This window comes from Sinocyclocheilus rhinocerous, unplaced genomic scaffold (assembly GCF_001515625.1).
Source record: "Sinocyclocheilus rhinocerous isolate Xijiao unplaced genomic scaffold, SAMN03320098_v1.1 scaffold792, whole genome shotgun sequence".
Classification (NCBI taxonomy): domain Eukaryota; kingdom Metazoa; phylum Chordata; class Actinopteri; order Cypriniformes; family Cyprinidae; genus Sinocyclocheilus; species Sinocyclocheilus rhinocerous.
This window is the reverse complement of record NW_015626872.1, coordinates 1768754-1788972: the sequence shown is the minus strand read 5'-3', so window position 1 is coordinate 1788972 and position 20219 is coordinate 1768754. Positions and strand designations below refer to the sequence as shown.

The 20219-nt window shown below is 33.1% G+C and overlaps 1 protein-coding gene across 2 annotated transcripts in view; it reads right to left on the bottom strand.

Annotated features, from left to right (window-relative positions):
* LOC107719938 (zinc transporter ZIP11) overlaps positions 1-20219 on the bottom strand; it is a 95725-nt gene that overhangs the window by 46553 nt on the left and 28953 nt on the right. For both annotated transcript variants that reach the window (XM_016527494.1, XM_016527502.1), the window contains exon 5: positions 10207-10345. In XM_016527494.1, the coding sequence (XP_016382980.1) occupies positions 10207-10345 (139 nt within the window). The remainder of the gene's footprint in view (positions 1-10206; positions 10346-20219) is intronic.

Below are 20219 nucleotides of genomic sequence, written 5' to 3'. Positions count from 1 at the left end.
AGCGCGGAAACGGTATTGTGCTGGAAGCGCGTGCTCTTCTATTGCTGGCTCTGTACCCTGTATCTTTTCATATCAAAGCGCGAATGAAACTACGTGCATGCAATGTCGTGGTCAGTTAAGTCATGAAGTCACCAAAAAGGTGATTAAAGCTGCTTTAAAACTGTGCATGCATGTACTATATTATACAATATATGAGTCACATTTAAGAACATGCCTCTGAAATGGTTTTTAAAACTGTCCTGGAGCGCCGCAACACTGTCTCACTCATCTAACACACCCGATTCAACCGGTCAGCTCATTAGTTGAGACTTTAAGACCTGAAGTGGGTCAGAAAAGGTGAAGAGAGTTGAGAGAAAATATGATGCGTGTCAGATCTGCGTCACGTTCAGCAGCGGCAGCTCTTAAAGTAATAGCAGCCAAAACAACCTAATAACCAGCTGCATGATATCTGTTAATCAAAGGACAAAAAGAAAAAAGAGGAAATCAATAACTTTCATAGCCTTAAGGATTCATCTATATTTAATTTATAATTTAGTGTTTGATAACTTCAAATTTTTTAATTGTATAGAACTGTATATTTCTGCTGAAGGGCACAGGTAAATATGACATATATTATAATGGGTTTATGTGAAGATTGTTTTAAGTTCACTTAAATTAGAAGTTATTTTTTAAAGTCTAATAAATGTTAAAATTGATAGCTCTCAATTATACTGTAATGTTGAATGGCTATAGTCAATGGTTAAATATTAGGGGGCAAAACTATTTTATAGAGACATCAGTAGTGTTGGTATCAGTGATACTTCATTTTGAAATAAAAGCTACTTAAAGTGACTTTGGCAAGTAGGACATATATTTTCATCAATCGGTCAGATTTTAGGTTATGACTGGAGTTATTTAACTATATATTTGACAGGAATAGTGTTCCAGGTCCATCCAGCAACACACGTCCTACTTGGCGCAGGCGCCTCATTCTGTCTCACCTTGAAGCATTCATGATGACTGTGTTTCCAAACAGCGCCGCGCCGCGTCTGCCGAAGCCCTGCTGCTGCTGTAACGTGAAAGACGCAGCCAAGTTAGGACGGGCTCAGCACGAGCTGCTCAGATTCTGCTGCTGAAACCCTCCGTAATGGAGGAGAGAATGAGCGATAATGCCCGTCTATGGAGCCCTGCTGTGTTTCCTGGCAAAAGCTCGGCTGATGAGCGCCGCCTCCATCTTCACCTTCAAATACTATCTCACATAACAAGCAGGAGCCTCGGGGGCCGAAGGGATTTCACAAAAAATACAGCAAATACTCCACATTATAAACACTCATGCAGAGAAAGGAAGAGTTGCAAACACAGAGGCAAGCGCGATAGCGTGACATTTGCTCGTCAATCAGAGAGGCGAGCAAATACAGAAGGGCTTAATTATTTTTTTGCATCAAATCAGTTGCAATTTAGTTTACCATAACCATGTTCCTCCCTCTCGCTGACCATTAGAAGTAAACAGACTGTTTTCGGCTGCTGTGCCTTTAATATTTCATAACGCATTCTTCACATTTGGATTGAGGAATGGGGCTTTGGTTACGGGCTGCTGCTTTTCGGTCAGATTCAATTTAGTTTTAACAGCTACAGTATGATATTCAATAACAGCCTCTTTGATTCTGAAAGACATGGCACAAGTATGTTTTTCTTTTTTGTACATATATATAGTGCATTAAAAATCTTACCTCAAAATAGCACGAAAAATAGAATTCCTGCTGATATAATCCCATAATTTTTTTATTTATTAGATTAAAAATATACAAATATATATTATTTATAAATATATTATAACATTTATATATGTATATGCTATACTATATTTTATTATTATTATTATTAATGCATTTGCTTGTCTTATTTCTGCTAGGAAATGTGTATTCCTCCTGATATTGCCCTTTGAAACTAGTCGAATAAATTTATCAAATTTTAAATAAATAAACATTTATTTTTTATGTCTTTTAAATAAAAGCCTTTTAAATAAACATTTAAAAGCAGCATATTCTTATTCTTATATTTTTTATGCATTTGCAGAATTATTTGTCATTCAACATTTTTAAAAATTCAAATTCAAATCGGAGAAATCAGCCAACTTTTGCCTAAAACACATGATGGCCAAAGGCAAAGACAAGCAAAGGCAAATGTTGCTTTTATCCCCAATACATGATAGTAAGTGAAAGTACATGCATGCATCAGATTTCTCGCAGGGCCCCTCCAGCACTGAACATCCCCACTGTCTCCCAACAAACTCATGTGCAGTGCTGAGAAACACTGGCCACAACTAAACCTGCAATACTTTCCACAAAAAAAGCATGCATTTGCATTGGTTTTATCTTCATGTGATGTAAAAAATGGCAAACCGACATCTTCACTTACATACCCCACATTTCTCTGATCGTGTCTGATGGATGATGTGTACAGTGATGGCTGGAAAGGAAAAACACCCAAAGGAAATCACACGATAGGAAGCAGTTTTATGCTAACACTTTCCATGAAGCCTCTATATGAAAATACACTATAAAGGTATTACTAAAGCAACCAGAATGCATTTTAAATAACTGTAACCAGTTATAATAAATTATATTTCATTCCTATTCTTTGGTAAACAGTTCAAAATCTTGAAAGAAATTAACAGTATTAATTTCCTATATTATATCATGTATTATTTATTGATTTATTTATAAAACCTCACCCAAAGTTACAGCTGGTGATTACTGTTTTATTTGTTTGTTTTATTTATTGTTATAGCTGAACAATAATGGTCTTTAAAATAGTCATACCTGCAATATGTATCTTGTATAATGCAATAATAAGTAAATACAGTATTACATAAAAGTATTGCATAAAATATTACATATTTCTCCCACTAGATGCCATTGATCTGGCTTTCATGCATTGGATTTTAAAAATTAATTTTGCTGCTTAATTTTTAAATTAAATACTGTAATTGAAAATATAATGAAATACTTTCAAAATACAAATTATTAGAATAAATTAAATAATAAATATTAATATTATTACTAATTATTATTATAATTTAAAATATAGTTAATTTGATATATATAGGCTTCATGAAACTGTTAGCTGATTTATTGTTGTTTGAGATCTCAAGCGAAACAGATTTGAGAGAAAGCAGTCAATCACGCTCTTGCAATAGAAGCACAGAAGATAAGAAAGCTTTGTCAAACCTTTAGCTTTCCCTCGAACCCTTTGTGTGATCGTGTGCAAACACAGAATACTGAGCCCTATACGAGTCTGATTTACTACGACTGGGACTGAAACTGATTAATAATTACCGTATTGGCCCGAATATAAGACGACACTGATTATAAGACGAAAGCAGGCTTAATTTAGTTAACTAAAAATAAAACTGAAACCAAAAATTCCCCCCCCCCCAAAAAAAATTTTTTTTTATTATTATTATTATTATTACTATTATTCCTGCTAGTTAAAATTTCTAATGTGAATTTAGTTTAACTTGGTGTACTAAAATAGCTAAAACTAAATAAAATTAATAAAAAGCTATATAAACATAGATTTTAAAAAAATGCAAAAAATTACAAAGAAGTCAAACTATATACTACATACTTCAAACTATGCAGTTCGGTTTTCTATTCATTTTCTATGGACTTTGCAATTCATCCAACCCTGTTACCAAAGTTTGACTGTATAAATATGGTGTATAAACTAGGGTTGGATATCGTTTGAATTTTATGAATTCCCAGTTTCGATTCCAAAATGAAGTCAAACATTTAGATATCAAACATATTTATTCTATGTCTCTTTTTGCAAAACATTTAGTTGCAGTGGAATACCATGAAGAAAAATAAGCAGGCTACATAAAAACTGGCCTCGTTTAAGAGCAGTTTGTGTGCAAAATAGAGCTGCATGATTCTGAATAAATTGAGTTTTTTTTTATTTTTTATGGAGATTGTGGTTCTCACCATTCTGAAAAAAAAAATTAGACAACTGAACAAAATCACATGCAATTTCTGAATGAATGATTCAATGACTCACTCAAGATATTACTGGATGAATCAGGCCCTTTTCGCCACCTACTGGCGTAACAATGTAATCGATCAATCTTTATTTGAACTGTCAAATTACTTTCAAAAGGTGATTTACTCTATTTTGATCGTTACCGTACACATCAGAGTTTATATCCGAACTATAAACATTAATCCCAGTACGTCTGTGATTATTTGAATGTTAGTAGCACATAATTAATGACACTGTGTGGTTGAAAAGACTGTGAAGCTGTTTCATTCATATTCATGGCAGCTGCTCTCTTCAGGTCAGCGGCCGCGTGAACGCAGGTTTAAATGTTCACATCACACTGATGTGATCGTACGCTGCACTGACGAACCAAGATCTGATCACGTTGTGATCGCACACGTCAAAGGCTGAGGAATGAATCACTGTCATTTAGGAATAGAATCACGTTGGTGTTTGAATCGCGTTCGTGATCTTTAACGATCTGTTAATAAATGACAAATATACCCCAGCGACTTAATACTGCTTTTGTGCTGCAGGCTCACATATATTAATCAAAGTAAAATATACAAAATTAATAAAAGCTAATTTATTATTGAAATACATTAATTATAAAAAAAAAATTCAATGTTCATACAGTTACTTAAATAATAAACTAAATTTAAATAATCAAATAAAATAAATAATGTTAATTTTAAGTAATCATAATAATCGAAGTAATCATATTTTATTAAATGAAAAAAAATTTTTTATAAATTAAGTCATTTATTTTAGCATTGTTTTGATGTTCATACATGGTTAAATAAATAACTAATGAGTTCCCACAGGTTTGCATTCAGTAATCCTGTGTGAATTTTACTGAGCGTAATAATCATGATATTCACAAAAGCCCAGTGCGAGTAATTTTAATCCTGTGTGAAAATGGTTTAATGCAGTCAAGAAATTATGAGCGTAATAATGCCATTAACCAAAGCAAAAATTTGATAATTACACCGAACTGACATGCATTTATTAAAGTTGCTCATTTACTCAAACAATCTAGTATATATTATATATAGATAATATTTGATTATTTATTTGTGGTGTTCTCTGTGTCTATAAAGTCAGAAGCTGACTGAGGCTACGGCCGTTTCACTTGTTCATCATGTAATCTTCTCACACTCGTTTAGATCGGTTAATTAGCCTGTGTGGATTCTGCCTCAGGAATTACAGCTGCACACATTTAACAATCTTCTCCAGCCCAGAGAAATCCAGCTATGGGGTTTTTTTCTATATAAAGAGAGATAATAAAATCCACGTTTTTCATGAGTCACTTGAACTACACTTCTTTGGAAAAATTTCAGGTATTAAAATAAAAATACTATTAATCTTAACAGGTTGAGTGAAGAACGATGATTTCAGTTTCTGCTGGGATATTCAGATAATATATTTTTTTTAAAACATATTCAGAAAAGCTTGATATTATAAATATCAGCCAGGGTCAGAGATGAAGCACAGCTCAATCACAATTCAATTGTGAAAGCAACAATGTATTATCTCTGTAGTTTAGTGGGTTTATTGTCACCATATGATCTAAATGATCTGTCACAGATCTGTATTAACTGTTCAAATAAATAAATAAACTATTTTACTTGTATACTTTTAAATACACTGCACATTTTATTTTATTCCATTCAATTTTTAAATAAATATTATAAACTTGTTTACCACACATTATATATATATATATAGCCTTCATTTTATTTCACGTTTTGTTATGTTGCCTTATGTTAAACTGCTTAAAATAACTTAATTGATTCCATTGCATAAGTGTTCAAATCTAGGACAGCTTAAATTTAGCTCAGGAGCATTCATTTTGCTTGTAGATGTTACTACACTTCGAGTGAAGTTAACCTGTGGCAAATTCAATTGAATGGGTATGATTTTGAAAGGCACACACATCTTAATTAAAGGTCTAACAGCTGAAAATGCATATCAGAGCAAAAACCAAGCCCTGAGGTCAAAAGAACTGCCTGTAGAGCTCAGAAACAGGTTTGCGTCAAGCCACACATCTGTGGAAGAGTTCAGAAAAAACTCTGCTTCATTGAAGGTTCACAGAATCATGTAGCCTTCATTATTCATAATGGAAGACGTTTGAAACAACCAGGACTCTTCCTAGAGCTGGCCTCCTGGCCAAACTGAGCAACTGATGGAGAAGGGCTTTGGTTAGACTGGTGACCAAGAAGCTGATGGCCACTCTAGTTGAGCTCCATGATCATATGTGGACACAGGAGAACATCACTGCAACACTCCACCGATCTGGGCTTTATGCCTGTGTGGCCAAACTCAATCCTCTCCTCAGTGAAGACACACGAAAACCCACTTGGAACGAGCAAAAAAGCACCTAAAGCTGGGGGCACACTACACGAGCTGAAACTTTCTAAGACTGAACTCAACACACTTAAAGTTTCCATCGAGTGGAGCAGATTCTAGTCTTCGACCAAAAAAAAAAAAAAACACAGCATCTACCCACGCTCCCGCAGCCCAAAGACAACACTGACTAAAACACCGGTGCTTTTATCTATTGCCATATTAAGGTTTGTTTTACTTTTCTTATGTGCTTAATTTAACAGAAAACATTCGTTTTTTTCTGCTATGTTGGTGATCCTAATAAATGTCACAGCAGTGTGTCTTGAATATGTTTTGCATTAAATCCGATGCTTTTCTTTCTTTTTGGAATTATTGCTTAAGCACACATTTCATTATGTCTTTTCAAATGCCTAGGCCTATGTTTAATTCGCTTAATTATAACATTTCTAGTGCCGTTTTTAAATGTTTAGTCAAGCAATATATTAATTATCTCATGTATGTCTAAAATCAGGGATTAAAAAGGAATTGGTTAAGTAAAAAAGTAGGCTATTTTTTCTCTCTCGTTACATTACTCGAGTTTGACTATCAGTTAGAACGAAATAAAACATCACTTAAATTCAAGGCACTGTAATTTCCTCATCCATTTGACACAAAACTATAATATATAATTAATATATTTATAGAATAATTTTATTTCATAATATTCATGATTTATGATTTTTTTTATTAAAACTTTAACGAAGGCTATTCGTTATGTTCCTATATTTGTTAAGAAGAAAATCCGTTAGCCTAGCCTATTTGTTATGAAGTTGATTTAAAATTCTTCATAATAAACTTTAAGAAGTTAAAAGTTAAGAAAAAACGGAATTAGCCTGTAGATAGGCCTATAGGCTACTTCTGTTTAAAAAAAAAATTCATAACTCTTATTAGACTGCAGATCGAAATAAAATAATTCTTGATCATCTTTAAAATGAGAGAAATCACTGACAATTTAGGCTATAATTTCTTCAACTGCAGAAAAAACGAAACCATTGAATTTGCAGTTAACTTATGAATTAAAAGAAAGACAAGAAATAAGCCACAACAAGAGCAATCAAGATTTTTCTTGTAATCACAAAAAAATAAATTACAAAATTACAAAACGAATGCTGAATGATGTTTGACAGTCGCTGTTGTCAGTCGCAAATATTAAACATGTTTAAAAAAATCTTTGTAAAAAACGACTGGTTCTTGAATTCTAAGATTATAATCTTTAGACACCACACACTATGTGACTTTTTATGCCGACTGCAAACAGCGACTGAGGACAGACCCTGGGCATGATCTGTCGTCAAGACCAAATTACATTCATAATCGGCCTGACAGTCGTGTAGTGTGTTCTCAACAAGAGACAAGAGTCTCTGGTCTGATGGACCTCAATTCCAAGCATCATGTTTGAAGGAAACCAGCTCCGCTCATCACCTGCAGAGGAGTATCCCAAAAGTAAAGTGTGCTGGTAGCAGCCTCATGCTGTGGGCTGTTTTTTATCGGCAGGGACAGAGGGACTCGTCAGAGTAGAAGATAAGCTCAATGCACCAACATATTGAGATAGCCTTAATGAAAACCCAGTTAACTAGTTATGATTAATTATTCATATTTCCCATGAGCTGATTCGTTACAGGCACTTTAATGAAAACCCAGTCCAGAGGATTCAAAACCTCAAACTGGGCAGAAGGTTGACCTTCCAACAGGACAATGAACCTAAACACTGCAAGAGTGGCTTATAGACAACTGTGTGAATGTCCTTGAGTGGCCCAGCCACAGCCTGGGATTGAACCCAGTCAAATATATCTGGAGAAACCTGAAAATGTGCATCTGCCCTCATCCAACCTGACAGAGCCTGAGAGGACAAGAGGCGAAGAGAAGAATGACAGATAATTGCCAAATGCTGATGAGCAAAGCTTGTCGCATCTAACAAAAAAGACTTGAGGCTGTTAAGGTGCTTCAGCGAAATATTTACTTAAGAGTATGAATACTTATGCAACATACTTATTTCATGTTGTGACAATTGTTTTTGCTTTGTCAGTATGGTGTATGGAGTGTAGATTGATGTGGGAAAAAAGTAATTTAAAGCAGTTTAACATAAGGCAGCAACAAAACGTGAAGAAATTAAGGGATATTACTTTCGCAAGGCACTGCGTGTATATATACATTCTGATATGCTGATGTATATATACTGTATATATATATATATATATAGACACACACACACATACACATATACATACACTAAAGCAAAATCTCCCTTGAGTTCAGCAAATGTCTGATCTGCCTGTGCTCTTTTCATGGTGTTAAATTGCAAAAGTTACACTGCAATATTTCTATAAATATTGCATTAAGCACCGCTTGAGAAAACCATACGATCCTTCTGCGCTCTATTCAAGGCAAAGCAATTAAAAGAGACCCACCACCAGCCCTTTATAGTGCACACTACAGTAAAGAGACTTAGAGCCCCAATCCTGTCTCAGAAGAGCCTGAGGATGAGCAGATTCACAGTAAGTGAAGGACAGGGATACTGGACACCGATTAAACCATCAGCGAGTGTGTAACCGCCGTAATGCAGAGGAAAAAAGAAGAAAAACCAAGTGTGTTTTTGTCAGTGAGTCTGAAACACTGTCGCAAGACCTAGTGAGCTTCATCTTCAAGAGCATCATTAGTTAATTCACTGAAATCAAGGAATAATTCATCTGGAAATTAAAAGTCTGTCATTATTTACTCTCGTTCCAAACCCCATAAGACTTTTGTGCATCTTTGGAACACAGATGAGACATTTTTTAATATTCTCCCGTCATATTTTTTTTATTTTTTTTTTTACATTCATTGAAAGTTCACATAATCACAATTTTCAAGCTTCAAAAAAACCTGACTTCAGAAGCTTTACAGCTTTTGTTTTGTTTTATTTTTCTGCGAATTACCTTTGTACAAAATATTTGTGTAATTCTCAATAAATTAGTTCATGCCTGGAATGAAGGCAAATGAGAGTAAATGATGGCAGAGTTTTATTTTGGGGGTAAATGATCTTATTAAAGGGATATTTATTATAGATTAAATTACATCTTCCTCACATCCAGCTGTCGTAGAGACTGCAATGCATTTTGCAACTTATCAGTGTTTGGGGCAATTTTTGTTTTTTTTTTCCTGTAAGAAATTAATACTTTTATTCATCAAGGCTGCATTAAATTGATCAAAAGTGACAGTGAAGACATTTATAATGTCACAGAAGATTTCTATTTCAAATAAATGTTGTTCTTCTGAACTTTCTATTCATCTGTGAATCCTGAAAAATGAAATGCATCACAGTTTCAACAAAAATATTTGTGCAGCACAACTGTTTTCAACATTGATGATAATCAGAAATGTTTCTTGAGCAGCAAATCAGCATATTAGAATGATTTCTGAAGATCATGTGACACTGAAGACTGCAGTAATGATGCTGAAAATACAGCTTTGATCACAGGAATAAATTACATTTGAACAGATATTCACATAGAAAACCACTATTTTAAATTCTAATAACATTTCACAATTTTTACTGCATTTTTGATGAAATAAATGCAGCCTTGGTGAGCAGAAGAGACACTTTAAAAAAAAAAAAACATTACAAACGCCTGATTGTGTATATATAATTTGATACATCACAAGTGCCGATAATGCCTAAAATTGTTTATAAGACACTAGGTTTCAAGACAGAAGGAAAAAAGTAAGATCCTGTCGGTTACAGAAGGAGCCAGAGAGAGCCATCAGTGCAGCTGTGTTTTTGGCAGCTCTGGAGAGCAGACTGTGGGTTGGTGAAGAAGAGCTTGCCTGCGTGAACTCCTGCTCTACCTATCCTGATAGACATCTCCTCCTCCTCCTCCTCCTCCATCGAGCTCTTCTTCTTCTCTTTGGTCAGTTTGGCATCAGACGGCAGCGCCAGAGCCACATGAGGGTCCATCCCAACACCCTGGGCGAAACAACCAACATGGACAGATGTAAACACACTAAACCATGGGATACAACTGAAAAGATTTCAATTCAGATTTCAATGTTTTGCCAGTCAAATAATATTGTATGTATTTATTTATGTCATTCATTTACTTAAGCGACTGTAATTTATTTACTAGGGATGCACGATATTGGATTTTTGCCGATATCCGATATTTTTCAACTCATTTTGGCCGATACCGATATTTGTGACCCTGGAGCACAAAACCAGTCTTAAGTGTCAATTTTTCGAAATTGAGATTTATACATCATCTGAAAGCTGAATAAATGAGCTTTCCATTGATGTATGGTTTGTTAGGATAGGACAATATTTGGCCGAGATACAACTATTTGAAAATCTGGAATCTGAGGATGCAAAAAAAATCTAAATATTGAGAAAATCGCCTTTAAAGTTGTCCAAATTAAGTTCTTAGCAATGTATATTACTAATCAAAAATTAAGTTTTGATATATCTACGGTAGGACATTTACAAAATATCTTCAAGGAACATGATCTTTACTTAAATTCCTAATGATTTTTGGCATAAAAGAAAAATCTATCATTTTGACCCATACAATGTATTGTTGGTTATTGCTACAAATATACCCCAGCGACTTAAGACTGCTTTTGTGCTGCAGGCTCACATATATCCTTTTGTTTGGAAACAGCACCAAGTCTCTCCTGTGTGGAAATTATAAGCAAATTATTTTTTAAATTTTGGTTAGTTTTTAAGAACTTATTTGTTAGAATTAAATAAACAATAATGAAGTTCTTTTATAATGACAGTACATTGAAGCTTTGAAAATAACTATAAATAAACTATATATCAATCGTTGCATTTTTATTTATTTTTTTAAAGACATTTTATTTTAAGATTTAACATTTGTAGATGGTCTAAAGCAAAGAGTTGTAAAAATTCTGAAAATCTTTTAGAGCTCATAATTTGTTTAAAATATATAACATATTACACATTAATGAATAAATCAGCATATATGTCATGTTTGTGATTTTTTTTTATTCATGTAAGCTATAGCTTCTGACCTTTAAATCAAAACATACTCACGAGTATGACGAGTATGATAATATCGTGCATCCCTATTATTTACTGATACTTATTCACTTATTTACTATTTAGTTTAGTATTGTTTGATGTTCATACACACTTACATGAATAAATAAATACTGTTAATTTTATTAGTTAATTATTAAATTGATTTATTCATTTGTTTTTGTCAACAAATATCATATTGTTGTCATATTGTTACTTAATGACTTAAAGTAATCATATTTTATTTCCTGGTATTAATTAATATAGTTATGTATTTTAGTATTGTTTTGAAATTCACACATGGCTACTTGAATAAAGAAATAATGATAATTCTATTCATTCATTCATTCATTTATATTTAAATTTACTTATAGTAACAGTAATTTATTTAGTGAAATAAATTAATAAATAATTTTTTTTTTTTTATTATTTTGATGTTCAAACACGGTTACTTAAATAAACAAATAAATAAATCATTTTATTTACTTAAGTTAAAGTAACCATAATTTATTCATTGAAATAAATTTAAAAATGTATCCATTTCTTTTAGTATTTAGTGAAATAAATTAATACATTATTTTTTAAATTATTATTTTGATGTTCAAACACGGTTACTTAAACAAACAAATAAATAAATCATTTTATTTATTTACTTAAGTTAAAGTAACCATAATTTATTCATTGAAATAAATTAATAAATTAATCCATTTCTTTTAGTATTGTTTTGATGTTCATACATGGTTAAATAAATTAATGAAAAAATAAATACTTTAATTTTATTTATTTATCTATTTATTTACTTAAAGTAACTCTATTTTGTTTATTGAAATAAATTAATACATGTCTTGTTTCATGCACAGTTAATAAACAAACAAACAAATTAATAACTACATACATGCACAAAACACACAATATGACCATGCAACATAGGTTGATTATTCAAAAATCTGGGTAATTATTCAAAAATATTTGACCGTACTCTATTTACATGCCATTAACTAACTGCTTGATTTTTACCGTACATTTCTGCCATATGTACATCAACTTCAGATAGTCCCCACTTATAAGCTATTACTAAATATAATGTAGAAACTTAAATTTTCTGTAAAGCTGCTTTGCAACGATTTGCATCGTGAAAAGCACTATATAAATAAACTTGAATTGAATTGTTCAATCTGACCAATCAGAATCAAGTATTCCAGAGAGCCATTTAATAACAGAAAACCATCAACTGAGCCACTGCATTTAATGAATGTTATTCAGTGAGATCTCATCTTTAACAAAGCTCAAATCTGCTGCATCAGACACACAGTGAAAGCCTTTAAAAGCCTCACAGCTTGTGTTTGTCATTTATAAACATTATTAAAGACGTAGTCTGACACGACGTCACCCAAGAAACTATCTCCCTACAAAAACCAAATGCCAATGGGCTTCAGTCACTGATATCTGTCCTTCTTTAAAAAAAAAACATTAGCTTTTGAAAACACAAGCACGGTGAAATTGCACGCATCCATTTCAATTAAGTTCCTCGGGCTGTTGCATTCGCTCTGATTTAAGTAAACACACACACAGAGAGAGAAAGAGAGAGAGATGTGACATTAAGAAGTCACATTACTACAAGCTAAAATCCATTACAAAACAAAATTCAGCCTAATAATGGGTGACAGGCTAATACATGTTTACTGAGTCCATTCACAACAAACCTTTGAATATGAAAATCAAATGAATTATATAATTACTCATCACACTGTACAAATGATTGAGCATGATTTTAGTGACACAAATGCTACATGATTCTACTCTGCAAACATTCTACACCGATATCGCCGCTGAACTTTATGTGACTTCACTGAATGTTGAACAATTCTACCCTAAAGTCAAATTCTCCTCAAAGCAAACAGGTTTAATAACATCGTCTTCTGTTCAGTCTGATGCATGTGGAGAGCAGAAAGAGCCAAAGCGCTACGAGCTGGGAACCGCTGACAGCTGTTAGGCAAGAAAGAAGTTTAAAGGGGTCATAGGATGCTACAAGCACTTTTACAAGTTGTTTGAACTGAAATGTGTGTTGGCAGTGTGTGTACACAACCACCCTATAATGATAAAAATCCTCCCGGAGTTTCACGATGAATGCAGCTAAAGTAAACAATCTCTCTGAGAGCGGCTCAGAAGAAAGGGGCGGGGTCAGCAGAGCTCATTAACATTTAAAGGGGAATGCTACAAAAACGGCTTGATCTGAAAAGAGCTGTTTTTGACAGGGTAAAAAAAGGTGTTTTTACACTACCATTGAGAAATTTTAACCAAACTATGTTACAGACTTTTCATTAAGATCCTAAAGAATCACATCAACTTGGGCATCCTATGACCCCTTTAAACCAATAAGACCAGCTTAAACCAGCCAAAAACATCAAACAAATAGAGTTACATTTTATTTCTTTACTTTAGTAACTGTAATTTACTGAAATAAATTAATGAAGTAATTTATGTGAATATTGTTTTGATCTTCATACATACAGCATTACTGTGTGAGTAGATTTTAAACAGTTCTGACACTAAACCAGGGTTACAGTAGAAAAGATTTCTATTATGCTTTGCTGGTCAAATAATATGTATGTACGTACTGATTGATTGTTGGTTGATTCGTTCATTCATTGATTGTTGATTGAGTCGTTCATTCATTGATTATCGATTTTTTTCGTTCATTCATTGATTGTCGATTGATTTGTTCGTTCATTCTTTGATTATCGATTGATTCGTTCATTCATTGATTATCGATTGATTCGTTCATTCATTGATTATCGATTGATTCGTTCATTCATTGATTATCGATTGATTAATTCGTTCGTTCATTGATTGTCGATTGATTCGTTAGTTCATTAATTGATTGTCGATTGATTCGTTCATTCATTGATTGTCGATTGACTCGTTCATTCATTAATTATTGATTGATTCGTTCGTTCGTACGTTTGTTCGATCGATCGATCCATTCATTCATTCATTCACTCAAGTAACCATAATTTACTTATTGAAATAAATTAGTTTAAATTGAATTCAATATATTTATTTTGGTATTTTTTTATGTTTATACACAATCATATGAACAAATAAATACCGTTAACTTTAATTATTAAATGTATTTATTCATTTGTTCTTAATGAATAAATAAAAATTATGATAATTATTTAATTATTTAAAGTAATCACATTTTATTTATTGAAATAAATTAATATAGTAATTGATTACTATATTACTTAAATGCACTTAAATGTTACCATTATATTTATATTTATTTATTACTTATTTCTGAAGGATCATGTGACATTGAAGAGTGAGTAATGATACTGAAAATTCAGCTTTGATTCACAGGAATAAATCATATTTTAAAGTATATTAAAATATAAAAATGTAAAAATTCCAATATTTCACAAAATATTTTCCCTGTTGATCTGTCAACAACTTCAGATACAAAGATAATATTCACATGCAGTCATATATTTATTATAAATACTGACATACCTTGCATTCACTTCAATGAATGAATAAACTGAGACTTCAGGACAGATTCACATCAACAGTCACCATCACTTGCACAGGCCAAAGAAATCAATAACAGCTCTTTCAGGCAATCTGGGAAATAGTTTCCATCAACTAAAAACTAAAAAGCATTTCATCTCTAAAATTTTTTATATAAAAAAAATTTAAATGTCACAACCACAGGTGAAAAATATCAGAAGTTCACTAAAAGCAAAGTTCTGCATTAAACACGAGCACTGAAGACCTTTATACAGAATAATCCCTATCATCCAAACACACATTCAGTGTGCAGTGCCATGACTTTTACAAAGTTTAAAGTTCAAAATATGCGAGCATTCCTCTGACTGACGTAGAAAAATATATGCAGTGCAATCATGCATCATCAATCAAACATATAATCACTCGCCTCAATGCAGATCATCTGTGAGCTTTTGGCCGTGGGATGAATGTTTGACCAATAATTCAGCAAATGCTTCAAATGTTCATACATCAATTCAACAGATGAGATCAGAAGCATCTGTATTTAAAGTTACATCAGCAAAGCAGCATTAGTTATGATCAGAGATTCATGGTGAAGTGTCATTTTTTTCAATGAAATTCTTTGATATGCAAAGAAAACTTAAGAAATACTTCACATAGTCTCAGCAGAGAAAAAAGTGTGTGACCTCCAGCAGAAAGTCACTGCTCCTTATTCCAGATGAAACATGATTGTAAACATCGATGTGTGTGTTAGAGAAGTGCCAATGTGCAAGCTATTAACCTCTTTCACTACAGAGACGAGATCGAGCCAATCTCATCTGCTCAGAACCTCCAAACACACACACACTCACACACACACACTCCCACACTCTCACTCACTCACACACACACTCTCACACACACACACACTCACTCTCACACACACACACACTCACTCTCACACACACACACACTCACTCTCACACACACACACACTCACTCTCACACACACACACACTCACTCTCACACACACACACACTCACTCTCACACACACACACACTCACTCTCACACACACACACACTCACTCTCACACACACACACACTCACTCTCACACACACACACACTCACTCTCACACACACACACACACACACTCACTCTCACACGCACACGCACACACTCACTCTCACACACGCACACACACTCACACACACACACACACTCACACACACACACTCACACACACACACACACACAGATGAAGGGCATGAAGGCAAAGGAGCGAGACGGGGGACCACTATACTGTTTTTACTACAGATATGATATCAGTCTATGCATGAAAACACAAAGCACCTGAGCAAGAGAAACACAAGAGTGTGATTGTGTTTTAGGTTTACAAGTACATCACGGCAGTTGTTCAGCTGGTGCAAAATGCCCAGAATATACTACGATTCAAAACTTCGGGTAATGACTTTTTTTTTATTTTTTATAAGAAATTCATACTTTTATTCAGACAAGATGCATTAAATTGTTCAAAAGTGACAGTAACAAAATTAATAAGAGGGAAAAATAACATTTATTAGTAACTGAGCACCAATAATAATAAAAAAGGCAGCAAATCAGCATATTAGAATGATTTCTGAAGATCATGTGACACTGAAGACTGGAGTAATGATGCTGAAAATTCAGCTTTGATCACAGAAATAAATTACAGTTTAACAGATATTCACATAGAAAACAGCTGTTTTGAATAGTAAAAATATTTCACAATATTAATGTTTTTAATTGTATTTTTTAGCAAATATAAGCCGCCATGGTGAGCAGAAGAGACATTCAAAAACATTCAAAAAATATAATTATTCCAAGCTTCTGAGCAGTAATGTATACCAGCACATAAATGACCATTCTGATTGCAGAGGGTGTTTAAACTGTCCAACTGTGGTCTGAGATCTACAAAACCCCGTTAAGTTTGTATATGCATGTGAGACATGAGAGTCTGATTTTATACCTGCAATTTATTGCTCTTATCTAATGTCCTCACAATCTCAGAGCGTTTATGACATTACCGTTGCATTGACAAATGAAATGCACACCATGTTCTCAAACAAAATCAAACAAGATTCTTTATCGTTGAAATAACATGTGCAAGCAGTGTCCTTTCCCCTGTTTCCCAAACGTATCACATTTTCCTCGACTAATGCAAATAGAAGTTCAACATGGTATCGACTGATATTCATGCATGTGAGCATAAAGACGAATGTCCAGTATTTTAGAGGAACCCATGTGCCTCTCTTTGAATAACAGAATGAGCGCTCAGTTTCATCACAGACGGTGCGTTTGTGCACGTGTCAGCGTGCAAGAAATGCATCATGTTTGTCATCCTCTGTCCTTTGTTTGTGGGTAAGTTACGAGCGCTGACGTATGCAATCAATCCAAATGAGCAAGCCGTTAGCAGGATTTATGGAGGAAGGACGCACGGGTGATTTATGATCACGGACCGCTCTTATCAGCACTCTATACACCAGATGACACACAGCAGCTCCCAACTGACACTTAATACGCATGCTGCTGCTGAGTACAATATACAATCATTCTTTAAAACCAAATTATTTGGCTCCGTTTTCATGTTACCAGTTAAATACCAAATTCATTACTAATAAGATGTAATTTGTATCCAGATAATAAAAGCATGTCGGGGAATTGCACAACACTTGCTTTCCTAGAAAGATGAGATTCCACAGCCATAAATCAAATACTGACTCCTCATCTGTGCGGGAGCTACATGAAACCTGCCTGCGTGATGGTAAATGAAGAGCGTGTCAATCACGGGCGGATGGCTGTTTATCATAACCGAGGACGTGGAGAATCTATGCCATCCTGCGCTCTTTCCACTCGAGTCCCATTAGAGCCGCATGCAAACATGCTGCAGGTAACAGAGTCCAATACTTCACTTACACGTTCTTCATTAGCATGCACACAACAGAACCGAAACTGCATATTCTGTGAAATCTGATACATAATCCCAGCTCTACATATTGTACACTAGTGTGTTAAGTTTGGAATAATTAAGATGTTTTGGAAAGATGTCTTTGATGACAAATACAGTAAAAACAGCAATATTACTGCATTGCTTTGTATTGTAATATACTGTAAAATGTAATTTATTCCTGTGATGCAAAGCTGTATTTTCAGCATCATTACTCCAGTCTTCAGTGTCACATGATCTTCCGAAATCATTCTAATATGCTGATTTGCTGCTCGAGAAACATTTCTGATTATTATCAATGCTGAAAACAGTTGTACTCACGAATATTTCTCTGAAAACCATGCTACACACCATTCAAAAGTTTAAGATAGATGTATTTAAATAAAAATTAATTCATGAAGAAATTAATACTTTTATTCAGCAAGGATGCATTAAATTGAGTTTGGAGCTGAAGAACATCACAGATGAGAATGATGTTTATTTGAGATCAAGTGCACAATTGATCTAATAAATATTTATGCATTAAACTGATGAAAAATGACAGTAAAGACAGTACTGTGACAAAATATTTCAAATAAATGCTGTTCTTTAGAACTTAAGGAATTATCTTTTTATAATTAGGCCAATAACTTGATCATTATTTAAAATAAGTTAAAATTCAATATTAATCTAAAAAATAATATTGTTTTTGTAAAAAAATTAAAATTAAAATTAAATCAATAATTTTAATTGCTACGAGTGAATTTGCATCAATGCATTATAAGGTACAGTGAGATTTGAGATTTGCCAAAGATTTAATTTAATTAGCATTTTAAAATGATTTATGCATGAAACAAAACATTCATTTTAAGTAAGACAACAAAAGTCATTTAAATGCAAATATAGAGGAAAAGATTGTGCACAAATAGATAAAAATAAGACGATAAACTTACACAACTATCATTACAGATCAATTTACGAGAAACATTTCTGATTATTATCAATGCTGAAAACAGTTGTACTCACGAATATTTCTCTGAAAACCATGCTACACACCATTCAAAAGTTTAAGATAGATGTATTTAAATAAAAATTAATTCATGAAGAAATTAATACTTTTATTCAGCAAGGATGCATTAAATTGATCGAAAGTGACATTAATGGCATTTATAATGCTACAAAATGTCAAATACATGCAACTTTTTTTTTTCAACAAAGAATCCTGAGAAATAAAATGTATCACTGTTTCCACAAATATATTAAGTAAATTAAATATATAATTAAATATGCAGATTTGAGATTTGCCAAAGATTTAATTTAATTAGCATTTTAAAATGATTTATGCATGAAACAAAACATTCATTTTAAGTAAGACAACAAAAGTCATTTAAATGCAAATATAGAGGAAAAGATTGTGCACAAATAGATAAAAATAAGACGATAAACTTACACAACTATCATTACAGATCAATTTAAAATATCTTAAGGATTTAAGTGTCAGTAGATGCCGTCAAATGTCATTTAAATGCGAATGATTTCTGAAGATCATGTGACACTGAAGACTGGAGTAATGATGCTGAAAATACAGCTTTGATCACAGAAATAAATTACAGTTTACAATATATTCACATAGAAAACAGCTATTTTACATTGTAATAATTTTTCACAATTTTTACAGTATTTTGCAACCTTGGTGAGCAGAAGAGAAAGAAATCTTAATTATTACCAACTTTTGACTGGCAGTGTATATTTATTTTGTTATGAATTAAGTGATGAAGACAGAAAACATTTGTCTTTTTTTTCTATTCTTTGATTAAAAAACACAAACTACACTGAAACACACAGGAAGGTGACGAGCAGATCAGCAGCTGCATGCTCTGGTTAATTAGTGCAGCGACGGGACTCGCTCAAATGTGTTACTGATTAACGCTTCAATACTCCACACTTCCTGTGCTCACACTGGCCCTGATGCATTACAGATCAATTTAAAATATCTTAAGGATTTAAGTGTCAGTAGATGCCGTCAAATGTCATTTAAATGCAGAAATAGAGGAAATGAGCATGCACAGATAAATAAATATCAGCCAATAAATGTACAAAATTACTGTTACCGATATTTAAAAAAAAATATCATAAGGATTTAAGTGTCAGTAGATGCCGTCAAAGGTCATTTAAATGCAAAAACAGAGGTCATTTAAATGCAAATATAGAGGAAAAGATTGTGCACAAATAGATAAAAATAAGCCGATAAACTTACACAACTATCATTACAGATCAATTTAAAATATCTTAAGGATTTAAGTGTCAGTAGATGCCGTCAAATGTCATTTAAATGCAGAATTAGAGGAAA